Source organism: Prionailurus viverrinus, chromosome B3 (genome assembly GCF_022837055.1).
Source record: "Prionailurus viverrinus isolate Anna chromosome B3, UM_Priviv_1.0, whole genome shotgun sequence".
Lineage (NCBI taxonomy): Eukaryota > Metazoa > Chordata > Mammalia > Carnivora > Felidae > Prionailurus > Prionailurus viverrinus.
The window spans coordinates 81,327,057-81,345,020 of NC_062566.1; the positions used below are offsets into that span (position 1 = coordinate 81,327,057).

Sequence of the window (17,964 nt, forward strand, 5' to 3'; positions counted from 1 at the left end):
GGAGAAAAAAAGTCTGATATTTAATATTTGAAGGTGCCTTGGAAAATGGTCTGACATACGCTCTTCTCTTCTGAATCAGAGCTGCTTTTAAACAAACTAGGTATAAATCAATCTGCTAGTGTGTGTGTGTGTGTGTGTGTGTGTGTGTGTGTGTGTGTGTGTTAACAGAGAGAGAGAGTGATTTGGGTCTTTATTCCACACTTTCCCTTCTGGCCTAACCTAACACATCTTGCTACAATTTGAGGCCAGTTCCTCTTGTCCAGACCTCAGTCAAAACTGACTATAGCTACTTACCACCTCCACACCCTCCTCCCCATCTCTTCTTCCTTTGTAGGTGTTTGAGTAACTTCTCTTCCCATAGGAAGTTTCCCTTAGCCTTGGAAATTTCACTCTCAAATCTTTCATAAATTTAATTATCTTTTTCTGGGAAATACGGCTTCAGAAAAATGGAGATGTAATATTCATCACCTTTATCTAATGTTGAAATTAAAGAGAGATATCCCAAAATTTATAAAGTGTTAGAATTTTTATTGTTTCTTAACACTGGATTTCTTATAGCTCATCTTCTTTTGTCAAGTGTAGTCATCCCTGTCTTCATTTTACATCTTTTTTTTTTTAAGTTTATTTATTTATTTTGAGAGAGAGTGCAGGAGGGGCAGAGAAAGAAGAGAGACAGAATTCCAAGCAAGCTCCACACTGTCAGCCTGGAGCCCGAGTCGGGGCTCAAACCCATGAACCGTGAGATCATGACCTGAGCCAAAATCAAGAGTCAGTCGCTCAACCAACTCAGCCACACAGGCACCCCTCATTTTAAACCAGTATAAAATCACAGCACTATTACTGATAAGCATATCAACTTGTTTGGGCATTAAAAACTAAAGGGCCCAAAGTAAACTTACTGAGAAGAGATTTCCCAAGAAAATGCTATATCTCCTCTTGCTTGTTCCCCTGGAGATTGGTTTCATTCTAATTCAGGACCAGGAATGAAGGTTTATGAATTCTCCAACCCAGGCCCAACCCCAGTCATCCCAGTGGAAACAATGTTAGAAGCCTGATGCACTTCTCAAACCAATGTCTCTGCTGAGGCCCCCCTGGGGACACTCAAACCCAGTTTACCTAGGCCTGGTCTTAGAACACTGCTGCTTTGTGCATTCAGACACATTGTACATACATTTCTCAAAAGACTCATGTGCCAACCACTGTACTAGGTGCTGATAATACAGAGGTGAACAATTTACGTGGTGCCTGTCTTCAAGGAAGATGGGAGAAGTAAATAGGCGATTATAGAAATGTTGTTAGACTGTGCCATGGTGGGGAAGCAGTGAGTGCTGTGCAAAGATTGAGGAGGTCCCCTGAAGCTGAGTTGGATTGGGGGACAGTCAGGAAAAACCTCTCTGAGGAGGATATGGTTGAATCAAGGTCTGAAAGATCCTTTGAAGAGGGAATACTCATGAAGAACTAGAAAGAGTTTGATGTCTTTTTTTAAAAAATGTTTTAATGGTTATTTATTATTTTTGAGAGATAGAGACAGAGCATGAGTTGGGGAGGGGCAGAGAGAGAGACAGAGAAGAAGACACAGAATCTGAAACAGGCTCCAGGCTCTGAGCTGTCAACACAGAGCCCGGCACAGGGCTTAAGCTTGGGAACTGTGAGATCATGACCTAGGTCAAAGTCAGACACTCAACTGACTGAGCCACCCAGGTGCCCCAAAAGAGTATGATGTCTTTAAGGAACTAGGGGAGGTTCAGTATAAATGACTATACCATGTGTGGAGAGGGGAGATTTGGTGAGTGTAGGGCATTGAGGGGGAAGAGTGGTTTATGGCAAAAAATGAGACTAAATTATATTCCATGTAAGGAAGTTTGAGAGTGATTCTATGTAGCGAGTAGCCACTATAGGGTGTTAAGCAGATAAGCAATGTGATCAGACATGTATCAATTAAACATCAGTGGAGTATAGCGTGAAGAAAAGTAAAGTATAGCGAGTATAGCGAGAAGAAAAGTAAAAATAGAAGCAAGGAGGAGACTGCAATAACCCAGCTGAGAGAAGACAGTGGCCCCTATACTGCAATGAATCTGGTGCCCTGCCTCTGGGCCTATGACTGAACCAGGGTCTCGAGAAATCATTATGTCTTCCCTCTCTCATTCCCTGAAGAAGATAAGTCTTTGTAGGGTGGATCAATTTGTTATTGTTGTGTATTAATGTTTCTTATGATATGTATTTTATGATGTTTTGACATGTTGGGTCCTTGTGGACAGGGGAGGGACTGCCCTTCCCAGGTTTAGCTAATTCCTAGAGATAGCAACTTGCCTTTCATATGCATACCTATTGTATGCAAACTAACAAATCCAGAGACTGTACTCAAAAACCACCCCATCTTTCTCACTTTTATATTCCAGGAGGCAATATTCCTTTGCCCTAGCTACCCCAGGGCTAGGTACTGGACACCTAGGGACCACCCCTATAGACTAGGGCCCACTGAAACAATTCAAACTATGCAGCCCTATGCCTGATCAGCTGTTTACCCTGCCTTACTCATTCCTTCCCACACAAACCATAAATAAAGGCTTTTGCCCATATTTCCCCTCACTCCTTCTGCCTCCTATCTGACCCTGTGCTTCCCCACGTTGCCCTGTGTGGTGTGGAATGTCTCTCTCCTCTTCAAACAGTGAGTACCAAACCACCCTTTCAATGGCAATTGTCTCCTGTTCTGTTGTCTTCACCATTCCTGAATAAAAATCAAATCCTGGGTATGTTTTAAAACAAGTTGTATTTCACCTAGATGAGCTTCATGCTGTCTAAGAAAGTCTTGAGAATCCATGACTAGTTTTCCTTAGACCTAAAGTGCTATAGTTTTATTCAGTGCTCTTGACATGCCACCCTACTTACATCATCTATCATAGTTTTATCAGTTCTGGAGGGGACTTAGTGGTCTTTTGTGCATCTTAAATTTTTTTTTAACATTTATTCATTTTTGAGAGTGAGAGAGACAGAGCATGAGTGGGGGAGGGGCAGAGAGAGTGGTAGACACAGAATCAGAAACAGGCTCCAGGCTTTGAGCTGTCAGCACAAAGCCCAACGCGGGCTCAAACTCACAGACCAGGACATCATGACCTGAGCTGATGTCAGATGCTTAACCGACTGAGCCACCCAGGTGCCCTTGTGCATCTTACATATAGGTAGTATGAGATTTAACAATTTGGAGATCATTAGTGGCCTTGATGCAAAGAGTGTCAGCAGAATGCTGGAGCAAATGCTGATTAGAATAAGTTTAAAGGAGAGTATATCCTTTGACTATGAAAGAATTAGCAGCAATAGGAATTACCCTTCAACTACAAATAACTAAATGCATGATAAAATAGATGAAACAATGGTTTTCAGACATTGGACAAAAGATAGCACAGGACTCTGGTCACTGAGAGAAGGGAGATGAGATGAGCTTTATGATCTCCCAGCTTATTGTTTCCAGCCAGTTTTCAGGTCATACTCTAGGGAGGGGGAGCCCAAAGAGCCTAACAGTCCGACTGAATTGAAGAGATTAAGATCAAAATTCAGGGATATCAAGATAGCTAGGATTTTTAAGGCAACATACTGAAAAGGAGGTGCTTTACAGAGAAAATCCCTGAAGATATCCACAGGAACCCTCTAGAGTCTTTGGCTAATATTGATCTGCACTTAAATGAGAGAAACTCCCCAAGGCCAGGGAAAAGAGCCAGAACAATTTCTGGAGATTGCATAGTGTTGGAAGGCATTCATGTTCCCACCAATCAAAATGAGGAGATCCCATAATACATTGGTTGGAGTCCTCAGAAGGGTCTTGGCTTAGTGATAGAACTAAATTAGTCCAGAATAAAGCCTGTTCTGGACCCACTCTAAGAAAGCTTAAAATCAAACCTTTATCAAAAGGATCAAAATTATCCACAAGTACCTTAATTGGATGCCAGAAAAAATTCAACAATCTTTAATGGAATACAATACAGTACAGTAATAAGTAAAGCAAAATTCACAACTCTTCATCCAATTAAAAATTACCAGGCCTTCAGAGGCACCTGGTGGCTCAGTCAGTTAAGTGTCTGACTCTGGATTTCAGCTCAGGTCATGATCTCACAGTTTGAGGAATTGAGACCTGTTGCACTTCTAGTGCAGAGCCCGCTTGTGGTTCTCTCTCCCTCTCTTTGCCCCTCCGCTGCTCTCTCTCTCTCTCTCAAAATAAATAAGTAAACTTTTTAAAAAGTACCAGCCCTTCAAAGAATCAGTAAAATTTGATGTACAATCAGATTAAAAAACAATCAATAGAAACAGAACCAAAATGACAGGGATCATGGAATTCATAAACAAGGACCTTAAAACAAGTAATATAAATCTTATAAACATGATCAAGGATGTCAAGAGAAATGTAAACTTAATTAGGAGAGATATGCAAGATATATATATTTTTTTAAAAACCAAATATAATTTCTAGAAATAAAAAAAATACAGTACTGGAAAGATAAGTGAATTTTAAGACACTGTAAAAGAAAGTAAACTTGAAGCACAGAGGGAAAAAACCCCACAACCTCAATGAATTGTGGGGCTAATAAAAGTGTCTAATATATGTATAATTGGAGTCCCAGTGAAGAGGAGACTTGGGGAAGAGAAGAGGACATAAAATATAACTGAAGAAATAATGACCAGAAAAAAATCCAAATTTCTTGAAAGTGACAAACCCATAGACATAAAAAGATCAAGAAACCCCAAACAGAATAAACATAAATTAAACTGCTTTAAGGTATATCATGATCAATTGTTGAAATCCAGTGATAACAGGAAAAATCTTTAAAGCAGCCCAGGGAAACAAGACAAGAACGACAGCCGACTTCACACCAGAAGACAATAGCACAGTATCTTTGAAGTGCTATAAGAAACAAAATCACGTCAATCCAGAATCCTATGCCCAGTGAAAATATTTTTCAAAAATAAAAGCAAAATAAAAACATTCTAAGACTGCTCTTACTTCCTGACTCTACCACTGTGATGAATGCAGTTCACTATGTTCCTCAGCAGTTTTCTCACAAGACTTTCAGGATCAAGCAATTCTTGGCCAAGAAACAAAAGCAGAATCATCCCATTCCCTAATTTGGATGGATTTGGATGAAAACTGGTAACAAAATCAGGTACAACTCCAAGAGGAAACACTGGAGAAGAACCAAGCTGGGTCTCTGAGGAATAGCACATGAGATGGCATACATATTGTATCTGTATTATAGTCAGTAGTGTCTTATCATATCAAGCTGAAAACATCACAACTATCTGAACAGTCAGATGTATTTTATTGGGAAAATGATTTTTCTCTGTGTTTCTATGCTTCTTTACTGTTAGATTGGTTCAGTAATAACTATGTGAGATCTTCTGTTTGAAAAAAAAATTTAAGGCCAACAAAAGCTAAGATTGTTTATTGCCAGTAGCCCTATGCAGAAAGATATAATAAAGGATTCTTGGATGTACACAGAGAAAGAAGAATGCCAGAAATGGTAAATATGTGCATAAATACAGAAGTGTTTTCTTATTAAAAAAATTCTTTAAAATATAATTATTTAAAGCAAATCTACCAACAATGTATTACAGGCATACATAGAAGCAAAGTATATGAGAACAACAGCACAAAGGAAGAGGGGAATTTGGAAATATACCATTGTAAGGTTCTTAAATTATATGTGATATGGTATAATATTTTTCAAAAGTAAACTGTGATATATTAAAGATGTATACTGGACTCCCTAGAACAACCATTAATTGAAAAAACCAAAACAAGTATAATTCGTAAACCAATAGTGGAGATAAAATGGAATCATTAAAAAAAAGGCAGGATAAAAGGTGTGTGGAAACATTTTGCAGATGATGGAAATGTTCTATAACTTATTGTGGTGGTTGTTATATGATGTTTACATTTTTCAAAACCCAACAAATTGGTGAATTTTATTGTATGTAAATTATACCTCAATGAAGATAATAACAAGAGAGAATGGAAGGAGAATAATTGACAACTGTGAATACAGACAAGTACTTAAAGAGTTTTGCTAAAAGGGGATACTTGTTGGCAAGGGAAGGGTCAAGAGAAAATACTTTTATTTTTAAAATGGAGAGACAGCAGTATGTTTGTATGCTGATGGGAATGATGCAGTAGAGAGAAAATGATAATGTAGAAGCAAGAGAGCAAATTGCTGGAGTAATATCCTTGAGGTAGACCATTCATCTATGGTAACAGTTGGGAAGACAGAATATAAGAGCAGTTAAGACAGTGTTGTGGTGGTAGAACTCTATGGATTCTCTCCCTTCTGGTTACTTCAGTTTTGGTGAAATAGGAACCTGAGTTTAAGACTGGGGAGCAGGGGAAGCGGGGGAGAGGTGGGAAGTTGATGAGAAACAAAATAGTATGAAACAGGCAAGGAGGATAATGGGAGGATGACTGGTCTAGAGATATCTAGCATGATGGCCTGGAAACATTAAGGACTCATTTGAAGTTGGTGGCCATAAATTTATTATTTTTGTTTTGTTTTGTTTTAAATTAATTTTTTAAATTTCAAGTTAACATACAGTGGTTTCAGGAGTAGAACCCAGTGATTCATCACTTCCATACAACACCCAGTGCTCATCTTAACAAGCGACCTCTTTAATGCCCATCACCCATTTAGCCCATCCCCTCACCCAACACACCTCCATCAACCCTCAGTTTGTTCTCTGTATTTAAGAGTCTCTTATGGTTTGCCTGCCTCTCTCTTTTTTATCTTATTTTCCTTCCCTTCCCCTATGTTCATCTGTTGTGTTTCTTAAATTCCACATGAGTGAAATCATGTATTTCTCTGCCTGACTTATTTCTCTTAGCATAATACACTCTAGTTCCATCCACATTGCTTCAAATGGCAAGATTTCATTCTTTTTGATTGGCCATAAATTTAAAGTGAGACCAGTCGATATGATTCTGTGTTTTTCTCTGGCCATATTGTGATGACCACAGGTGCAGAGTAGATAGAAAGTTGGATTCTACAGGAGTTACAGATTTTGCCTTGAGTACAATGAAGTGAGAGGGGTCAGAAGGTTGAGGATATGTTCAAATGATAACGCTTGTTGAGGAATTTGAGTTGGGTAAGGAGGAAAATGAGGGCATCAAAGGATTGGGGGATACTGAAGGGTGGGAGAACCAATGGATTGGAATCAGAAGCCTTAAAGATGTACATACCACTTGAGTCAGCAATCCATATTTAGGAACTTATCCTTAGCAAATATTGATACAGATGCACCATATCTATAAGAATGTTCATTTCAGCATGTAACAGTAAAAATTGTATTATATAATACAATTATACAAGTATTTATCAGTTGAGAGCTGATTGAATAAATCTTGGTCCTAAATTAAAAGCAGGTTTTGTGTGGTTGTGTGATTATCTGTCAGGTAATATACAAGGCTATGCTGTGGATTTAGCTGGAAGCTGGATCAATGAATTTATTTCCTGGCATTCCAAATTACTGTTGCTTGTCCTTCTATTGCTCTAATACCCATATTATTTTATAACCAGACTTTCTAGAATAATAAGGAATAAAGTAAATGAGAATGCAATTAGTCCTCGCAATGGTTTTTATCACCTACAGATTAGTCATAGAAGAGTGGCCTCCATGGAAATAGCCCTCAAATTGAGCAGGTAAACACAGTGTCCTTTCTCAGTCCTGATGTTCATTGCTCATGGTGCATTCTGGTGCCCTCCTACTTGACTGTAAAGTTGGGTGTTGACCACTCTCCCGAAGGTCACCGAGAGCCTACGGTTTGGGGTTTTCAAACAAACAGGAAAATACCTAGCTCCTCTTCTGGAGTCTATAGCAAAGAACATATAGTATGTATAGCATATATTTTATAGTATGAAATGTCACACTGTGATATTTCTTCTTCTGGAAATGTAAAGGAATAATGACAATAATTGTAAGCATATATAATGTTTGGTCATAAATTAGACATGTGTGAATCACAAATGTGGTAGATTGTTTCACTATTAAAAAATATCCATTGTCCCTCTCTCCCTGTTGATATTAAGCCTGACCATGTGACTGCTTTAGTTATTTAAATGTGAGAGATGATATATGCCCTTTTCCATCAGAAGCTTTAACAGCCATTGTATGATTCTGCCATGTTCTCTTTCTCCTCTGAAATGTCCTATATGGGGGATTATTCCTTTTGCCTAAGTCTGAATGAAAACAAAACAGTGAAGAGCTGTAGGGACATGTAACATAAATAAGAAACAATAGTTTGTAATTAAGCTACTGAGGTGTTGGGGTTATATGTTCATAAAACTTAGTCCAAGCTGACATCTATGATAAACTAAACAAACCGAACATTACACTGGATGTATGTAAAAGCCTTAAGTGCATTCTGCAGAACGGAGTAAGGACTACATTTATTCAGTGCCAACTATCATACACTATCCATGCATTCAATACTCATATTAACCATATGTGATACATGGTGTTATCTCTAGATGAAGATTGAAGGGAACAAAGCTAGTAGTAATTTCACACAGTTAGTATGACAGCCAACATTCAATTGTTTCTTTCCAAATCAAAGCTCAATCAATTCCCAAGTCCACATTCTTTGCACTCTTTCATACTGCCTTCTGAGTAAAGGAATTCTGAGTTTAGTTGCAGCTTTAGATAGTATGGACCTAGGTGAATTCTTTACTTGTATCCCAACTAGTGTGGGAAAAATTTGTAGACAAGGTAGGAGTTCTACAATTGGAGCCATGTGCAGAAAGAAAAAGAGCTAGACTTGTAGTGTAGGGCATTTCTCAGCAAAACACAGGCTAAAACCAAGTTCCAAGGCAGGAATATGATGGCTGGATGATGAAGCACAGTAGACTTTGAGATGGTCTGCAGATTCCAAGCTTTAGCGTGTGAGAGTTGTGGCAGGTGAGGCAGTCTTGCTGAAGACCCCCTAGAAATAGAATGAAGGGAAGTCCTGAAGAGTCATGGGGTTATGGGATGGTAGAACCTTGTTAAAGTGACCATAGATAGCTATGTTCATAGGATTAAGGGTCAACTTAAAGAGAATTAATTTGGATCTTGGGGGTAAGTATTTTGGCCCTGGTCTTTCTTACATGCAATGATGATCTATTACCACATTTGTGCAGAACTATGGAGGTATTAGCTGCTAGGAAGTTAGAGTAATCAACCTTCTTTGGATCCCAAATCCCCACACTTATATTCCTATGCTTAGACAAGTTTCTTAGCCTCCCTCTGCTGTCTACAGATTAGCTGGTGGAGGCATCACATAGTGGCAATGATGGGAGAAAGCTCATGTTAAATAGTCTGCAAAGGTGCCTTTTCAGAGGGCCTGAAGGCAACTAAACATTCTAACATCAATTTAGAATAAATCATTCCTTTGCCTTCTAAGGCTTCACAGACATGGGTTTTGGGTAGTGAGCTTTCTGAAGCCTTTGACTGACTGGAAGCTGGTGAATTACAGCTTCCCTGGAAACCTTATTGCCCTGTCTGAACTCATGCCAAGTTTGAAACAAACAGCCAGATTCTTCTGTCCAAGTCCTTTTGTCCTGCTTCATAGTCTGGTTTTTACCTTGCTAATGGCAGAAATGGCTGTGATTCCCAATGCATGACTCTTGATAGGGGGAACAATCTGAGGCTGCAGAGAAGAAGGAACTGAAGGATAAAGGGGAATTTTTCTTTCCAAACATATATCATCTCTATCATTTCTCTTTGTGGTTATAATCTGCGGTGACACAAATGAGATTTTCCCCCCTGTACTTTTAATAGCTTACTTGAGTCTCCTACTCATTACACTATTGTATTAACAAGAACTCAAGTGTCATATGAAAATAGCTACATTTAAAATCATAGCTTATTTATACATTTCTGTATTTTTCATATTATCTTACAAAGAAAATACGTTAGTTCTGGAGTGAGAAAACCAGTATTCATCCTAAGTAGGTCTGACAAGTGAGGTTATAAATTAGAGTTTTTCTTTCTCATTAAAAGAACTGAACATTCCCCACATCTGCTTCATCTCCACTTACATATGTATCACATGCATGTATAAAATATTGACAAACTTAAAATTTTAAGGTTAGCAGGACAGTCGTGGAATTAGGTTGTTCAGTTGGTCGGCATACCTAACGTATTTGAGGGCATGTTCACGTTCCTCTCAATCAGTGACAAGTTAGGTGAAGAAAGAGAACATTCTTGTCATGTTTCCAGGACAACAAAATTCTGGGAGCTCTATTTTATTCAGTTAGTCCCCTCTGGCCCCCATATACCAAAATGGATAAAATGATTACCTTAAGATAATGTTTCATCTACAAATATAGAAAATAAGAAAATCCTACCCTATCTCTACATTTTGGTTCAAAAATGTAGCATTTCCTGTAGTGAATCAGGAGCACCATTGACTGAGTCCATCAGTGTGATTAGGCAGTAAAAAGAGTTTCCCAGCAAGGCAGTTACTTCTTTACTCCCCACACCAGGTTTCTTTTGTCATTTCCTGATATGCTGTGTTTCTTGCTCTGTATTTCAATTTTATTGTAAAAAAAAAAGCTCTTGTCATTGCACTAATGCTTTTCTGACAGATTCTGACCCTGACATATGACGATTCAGGTTGCCTCTAGTTGAGAATTTGCCTCCCAAGATATAATATAAATGTAAGCCGATAACTTCCTTAGGAGGAAGAGCTGATTGCTAAACACATTATCCTTCAAAAAAGCTGGAGGAGGAAGGTGTAACAGACATCTCAGGTGAGAGATTCAAAGACCCTTTTAATGGATTATTTCGCACTTTTGTCTCCAGTTTAATTTGCAAACAGCCTCCATTACCCTCCTAGTAAATTCTGCCAAGTATGCTATCCAGCCCCTAGGAAAGAAGGAATGGGTGGGGGGCAGTTGGTATTGGAAGGAGAGAAAAGGGACCATCCAATTCAGAGCTTTTAGCTAGGAAACCCATTTGAAAACCTGTTGACTCATAAAAGACCACCCAGTCAGAATGCAGAAGGAAATTAAGCATGACCAAGGTCCCCTCAAATGTTCTTCCCATAACACTACTCACAGAAGCTATATTGAAACTACAGGATCTTTTGAAATTACATGACCTCAATAAGACCTAGAGATTTTTATTGGTCCATAGGGCAGGGTATTGAAAAGAAAATGTGCTTTTACCTCTAAATACGATGTTACCTTTCTGGAAAAACAATAAAAATTTTCCACTGGACATGGTTAGAAAAAATAAGAATCCCTGTGTTTTTGAAATTGGGGGGTACATGTGTGACTATTTAATAGTCTAATTGATTCTTCCTGGTTAAATCACCACTCTATGGATCAGCATTGAAGAGAATGCTGTTTGTTTTGTTATTGAGCATGAATGGTGGGTACAAAGAAGAAAGGGGAATGTCATATACCTTTAGTTATTAATCTGGAGTGCGGGATTAAAGGTGAGTTAACAGATGCAGAATTGGAATTCTAAAAATAATTAAGGAACCATTTAGTAAATCCTTTTCTACATCGTGATTTGGGAAAATGATGAGTGACCTAGAACAATAAAATTTCTCATGCAGATTTTGAAGAGTAAACAATGCAATCACATCCATAGAAATGATCATGCCCTGAGGGAGGGAGAGTACTTTCTCAGCATTTCAAAAAGTCCTCTGACTATTGTTCCTGTTCACAGATAACCTGCTTAGGCTGGTTAACTGAAACATGCAGAACAGATAAACATGGTTAACAAACTATTTAACCATGCTAAGCCAATAATTATCTTGCCTGAACATTTTATTCCTAAGTCTAAAATGCTTTAAAGTAGTAAAGTGTGTGTGTGTGTGTGTGTGTGTGTGTGTGTGTGTGTGTAAGAGACAAGTTAATTGTGTGTGTAAGAGGCGAGAGAATAACAAACATCTAAACACCATTGTTAGAAAGGAAGGTATAGGTTAACCCAGGCTCAAACAACTTCCTTCTACCCATCAGTAGCACATTATCTAAGATTCTAAAGTGCTAAATTGGTCAGATAAGAGACTTGCTAAGATGTAAGATCCTCTGAACAATGAGAAAAGAAAATTGAAGTGAAAATTGCAATCTCCACCCACAAGACACTTAAGTGAGATGAAAAGTGTTTACAGTGGAAGAAAAGAGAGAAAATGTGAAGAGGATGATATTTAATAATAAAGATAACACTGGAGACCCAGAAGGGAGAAAGATGATTGGGGAAAGGGCTAGCAAAGCCAAAGTCATAAAGCTGCAAAGGGGTCTTGGCCTGGGGGTTGGGAGAGCTTAGAGGAGCTTATCAGAGTCAGCAGTGACTCTGCCAAACCCTGAGTGGACAATTGGTTTCAAGGAAGCAGCAGCAGCAGCAGCAGATGTTTTTCTGGAAGAAGAATGGTGGAATGATAGTCACAGGAAAATATTGTGACCTGCAACAAGAGCTGTGTTTCACTGACAGCTGGGCGAGAATGCATACAAACGAACACAGGGGAAACACAGAGGCTGTGTGCAAAAGCCGGAGGTTTGGCAGATGAGGAGAGAGGGAGGGAGGAAGGCAAAAACAGACACGGAAAGATGCTGAAGAACACGTCTCTTAGAGAAGCATCTGTAAGGTAATGAGGACTACCCACTGGGAGAAATAAAATATAAAGAATGGGAAATGGGTCTGCCACGTAGTGAAACATGTGGGATCTGAAACTAGAATGCTCTCGTTCAGACCCTCTCTTGTCACTCACTAGTTGTGTAACCCTGGACAGGTTACTTATAACCTTTTTGGCCTTTAGTTTCCTCATCTGTAAAGTAGGAATAGCAGTACCATCTCATGGGGTTGTTGTGAAAACTGAATGAGTTTACTGAGTAAAAGAACTTAAAATATTGCCTGGTGTCCGGGAAACATCAATAACATTAGCAACTACCGTGATGTCATGTCAACAGCTTCTGTGCACAGCCCGTGGTATCCATAAGACTAATTTATGATGAGGGCGCCTGGGTGGCTCGGTTGGTTAAGTATCTGACTCTTGATTTCAGCTTCAGGTCATGATTTCACCGTTCTTGAGTTAGAGTCCTGAGTCTGAGCAGAGCCTCCTTGGGATTCTGTCTCCCTTTCTCTCTGCCCCTCCCCTGCCCACACTCTCTCTTTCACAAATAAATAAATAAACATTAAAAAAAAAAGACTAGTTTGAGATAGTTGGGTACTTTATATATTGTCACATCAAGATCACAATTGTCCTCCTTAAAGGCAGTTTGCATGGTGGCTAAATGGGAATTAAACTAAGGATGATGGTAACATTTTAGGAAGTTTACAACTGCTTTAGACAAGTCACTTACCCCCAACCATTGAGCCTCAGTTTCTATCTGTAAAATGGGGGTATTATATATACAATACATAAGGTTTCTGTGAGATCAACGGTGAAAGTGCCTAGAACAATGCTTGGAAGACAGTAAGTTTCAACACAGAGTGTGAATCTGCCTTGTGATGTTGGTGATGGACGACAGGTTTGAAACACTCTCATCTAGGGAGGAAGATCAAAACTGTTCTCACAGCTGCTTGTAGAGAGGCCTTGGGTTTAGCTTCTCTCATCAGAGCTTGGAAGAACTGATCTTTTAGGTCACACAAAAAATTGACATTTACCTTTCTCAGCTTATCTCAGGTGTGAACAGAAGACACGTGACAGCCTGAATCTCTAAAATGGGTCAGTAGTGATAGGAATACATTTTAAACTCCCCTACAGCTTTTCCTCTCTAAAGGAAAGGGCCTCAAGGAAAAGGAGCAAGAGGAAGCAGGTAAGAGTTTATACACGAAGGCTCCTGATGCTAAGGTCACATGAAATTTCTGTCCTCCTCCTGCCCAGGACACCAGTTGGCTAGCTGGTGGGCATCTGGCTACGGCTTTGACCACCTCACTAGGAAGCAGTTCTTTCTTAGTGGTTAGACCTCTGGATGAATTTGGCTGAGGACATGCTCTTCCAAAGAGCCTCCTGGGAAGAGGGTCTCTCCATAATTCAGATCCCTCAGTATAGATCTCATGTTTAACAGGCTCTCTCCACTTTGCACACCCCAAGACCTACTTTCTCTGGAACTCCAGGAAAAGAAAAGGCAAATGGTGATAATTTTGCACTTTCTCTCGAAGAATATTCAGGTTTTTGCTATCACCAATAGCAGAAAACAAAGCTACAAATCTTTACCTCTATTCTTGGAGAAAACATCCCTTTCTGGAGGAAGGGCATGGAAGAGCCAAGCACTCAGCCAGCTGACCACAAGGCAAGTCCCAACCCAGGCCGTCTTCAGAAATCCTTTCCTCCTTTTCTTTCCCATCTGCTCTGCCAGAGCTAACTGGGAAGCCCCCAGGGTGGTTTCCAATATATGTCTTACAATGTCCAGGCTCCCTCCCCAGCAATCATTTATTAGAAAGAGGTTTTATGATACAAATTTGATAATCTCCCATGCACACTGGCACTGTTCTAATTGAAGTTGTAAGCCCATAAAATTCAAGCCCTTTGTCTTCCTGAAGGCCACAAGGTTTAAAAAGGTTTAAAAAGATACTATTGTCCTCTCTAACACCCACGACATTGTCACCAGGGACTGATTAAACAGAGTCCTGAATCGAAACAGTGCGGATTTTGTCTAGGTCCTTTTCAGGCCTGACAATGCCCTTTTCAGTTCCCAAGACAAAAGGAGGTTTAAGGATCGAGATTCTTCGGAGATAACCGCATCCATATGGAAGGCAAGGTGGCCAGCAGCTGAGACCCAAACACCCCACTCCCTTCCCCCTCAGTCCTCTCTCACTCTCTCCCCACCCCCCAAAATCCCAGGTGATACCGCTGCCTCAGTCACCCTACCTCCTCCTGGGGGCGGGGGGCGGGGAACCAGGGTCTCGGACGGGCCCAATGCCTACTCCTCACAGGCCTCATTGAGCCCTTGCTCCCTTCCCTGGATCTGCTGCCTGAACCTGCTCTCCTCAACCGCATCTCCCGGCAGTGGGCGCCAGGGAGACAGGTCGTCACTTTCCTGAGAGTAACCACTTGCACGGGAGGCCCTGCCGCTCCGCTCCGGATACCGGATACCGAGGTGAAGGGCAGTTGCAAACCCGAAGGGTGGAACACTAGATCTCCTAGCCTAGTGTGCATTGGGAGTGCGGGTGAAGCGAGACTCACCAGCAGATCACACATCTACGTTGGCCCACCAGGGCTCTCCAAAGCGATCTTCCCTCAACTGGCAGCCCTGAGGAGGGTCATTCCCCACACCCTTTGATTTCCTCATTGCCCCACCTCCTCCCCATTCCACTCCTGCCAGGTGTGGAGCTAAGAAGAGGCAGGAAGTCACAGATGCCAAGCGAGGCATTCGCAGGCTTAGTTGGGGTGTATAAAGTCTCCGGGTGCTCGGGTGCTCTTCGGGCCCCTGTCTTGGGATGCCGCACTCCAGAAAGGGACATCTTGCAACCAGGCCGGCGCTGCTCCAAAGCAGTACACTCTGCCCCCAGCCCAGATGGCGCGTCTCCAGAGAATCCTTATGGAGAAGCTCAGTATGCCCTATCGTGGCCAACCAACCGGGTTGGGCTTTTGGTGTCCGAAACGCCAGCAGCTTCGGGAGCCCAGAGGGGCCTCCAAGTCACTTCGGGCCCAGAGCAACCTCCCACTGACAGGGATCCCAGCTGTTTCCTCTGCTCCTCCCCCCCCCCCCCTCCACTCTCCTTCCACCCTTCTCCCTAATGATCTTCCTAAAGTTGTGTCGACGTTGGCAGCTGCCCTCCCACCCAACCTGGGACAGGGGGAATGTACTGGCGCCCTGCACTCGGGTCTGGAAGCATAGCTTCCACTTATGTTCCCGGCCAGCGCTCAAGGGACCCAACCACACACATTTCACTCTCGAACCACAAAGAGGAAAAATATTCTATTTCTTTCAAAATAAGTTGCTTCCCATACAAATATCTATTTAAAAATATACAAATAAGGTTTAAGCAATAAAATCTAGCTCTGGGGCTGGCGGTCGAGGCAAGAGGCGAGGGGGAAATCTTGGCGAAAGTTCCCCGCGCATTGGCTGGGGAGGGCGGGGCAGGGGACCCCTGCACTGTAGGACGTGGAACCTGCAGAGAGATGGGCCCTGGGTGGGGCGCGTACTTTGCGGATCTCGGCCTCCAGCCCCGCTTTGGCCGCAGAGCCACTCCAAAGTCCGGGGTAGCCCCAAGTGCCCGCCCCCCCGCAACGGTCTCACCAGTTCCAGGAGACCAGGGCTGGGGGCGCTAAGTGCTGGTAGGCGGGGAAGAGGCCAAGAGCCGAGCAGGGCCCGAAGGCGGCGTAGCCCGGTAGAGGGCAGGCAGCGGCTGGGGACGCGCCGCTCTTGTCCTGGGCGGAGGCCGTGCCCATCTCGCCGCTGCCGCCACACGGCTGACCGTCGCGCACCAGCACGGGGACCACCACGCGGCGCAGCAGGCCGGGTGCGGCGCGCAGCTCTGCAGCTGCTGCCAGGTCAGGCGACTCCGCCGCCCCCGGCGCGCCCGGTGCGCGCGCGCGCTTCAGCTTGTAGCGATGGTTCTGGAACCAGATTTTGACCTGTGTGGGCGTGAGGCGAAGCAGGCGCGCCAGCTGCTCGCGCTCTGGCGCCGACAGGTAGCGCTGCTGCCGGAAGCGCCGCTCCAACTCCAGCGTTTGCGCCTTGGAGAACAGCACCCGACGCTTCTTTCTCTTTTCAGCGTCTGAGCCAGGAGACACCGGCCGAGCGGACGGCCGCTGCGACGAGTCGGGCGGGCTGGTCTCTGGGCTGCTCTCGTCCGAGGCTAGGGGCGGCAAAGGAGACACGGCCTGATGAGGCGCCGGCCCCTCCGCACGCCGGCTGCTTCTCGCGCGCGCCGAGCCACTGGCCGGAGGGCGCCCCCACTCGCCAGCGGCTTTAGGGGTGAGACCATTTCTTCCCTGGGCCCACATCTGGACACCCACCTCTCCGAATTCAGTGACCTCATTTATTCCACAACCTGAGACCGCGCCCCCTAAGGAACTCACCTCAGGGACCTCTTAAAACAAGTTCATACCGGTAGCTGCGCTAGTGGACGAATTTACCGCAAGCTGGAGCACCAACCCAGGCCACCGCCGGGTCTACTGCACGACAGTTTACTGAGGTTTGCAGAACCTTGTAAAGCTAAGTTCTCCAGTGCTGCTCATCTCAGACCGAGGCCTGGAGAACGTAGCCGTGTTCTTAGACATTTAAGGGCGGTTTCTTAAATATTGTGACCTCTAGAAACAGAAATCCAAATCTTGGGCGTTAGTGTCAGGCGCAAGGATCTGCTCCCAAAATGTGCTGACTAGAGCACGAATGGAATAGGGGTTGGAGGAGGACAGAGCCTCCGGTTCCAAGACTGGTTTCGACTTCCCAGTGGCGCATGGGCCGGGAGCGTGGTTCTGCTCCCCTCTCCCCACTCCCGCGGTGGTCCTCCGCTTACTCACAGGGGTAGTGGCCGCGCTCGGATTCCAACCAGGTGGCGCAGGGGCCGGGTTGGGGAGCGCATAGCTCCGGCTCGTGCCTCCGCAGGTGCTGCGCGTCCTGTTCGGGTAAATCCAGAAGGCTGCGCACGGTGAAGCTCAGGCGTCCAGAGGTGGCCATGGCCAAGGAGGGGAAGGAGGCGGGGGGCGGGGCAGGCTGGGAAACTAGGGGCGGCCGGGACGTAGCTGCTACGGGTGGGCGCCAGAGGTGCACGCCATGCGCTGGCTGCTGGGATATTAGCGCGCTTACAGCCGAATCCCTGTTTATATAAACAGCTCTTCCCACCCGGGATGCTTTGAAAGCCGAGGTCCGGGTCTCCAGGGTGTTAAGTACCTGAATGAGTGCTGGACCAAAGACCCCGCGAGCCCGGAAGGTGCCACCTCCGCCCCCCGCCCCGCCCCATCCCCCGCCCCTTGGCGCCCCATTACCTCCCAGAGGCGGCAGGAAGCAGCTCTCGGCATTAGCGATTCTGTCTGATTAGCCCAAAGTGGGG

The 17,964-nt window shown here is 43.5% G+C and overlaps 1 protein-coding gene and 1 pseudogene across 1 annotated transcript; one reads left to right on the plus strand and one right to left on the minus strand.

The window, feature by feature from the left end:
* Positions 1–1,636: 1,636 nt before the first annotated feature.
* LOC125167223 (60S ribosomal protein L39-like) lies at positions 1,637–5,898 on the plus strand (annotated as a pseudogene).
* A 10,306-nt stretch (positions 5,899–16,204) lies between these two features.
* On the minus strand, positions 16,205–17,591 carry NKX2-8 (NK2 homeobox 8). The gene is made up of 2 exons (XM_047861103.1): positions 17,435–17,591; positions 16,205–16,770 (listed from the first exon to the last, which is right to left on the minus strand). Exons 1-2 carry the CDS (start codon positions 17,589–17,591, stop codon positions 16,205–16,207), a joined length of 723 nt encoding a protein of 240 aa, XP_047717059.1.
* Between the last annotated feature and the right edge of the window lie 373 nt (positions 17,592–17,964).

Coding starts and splice junctions, on each gene's coding strand:
- NKX2-8 (XM_047861103.1), bottom strand. CDS start 17,591: ATGGCCACCTCTGGACGCCTGAGCTTCACCGTGCGCAGCCTTCTGGAT. Junction 16,771..17,434: donor CGAGCGCGGCCACTACCCCT/GTGAGTAAGCGG, acceptor TGCCGCCCCTAG/CCTCGGACGAGAGCAGCCCA.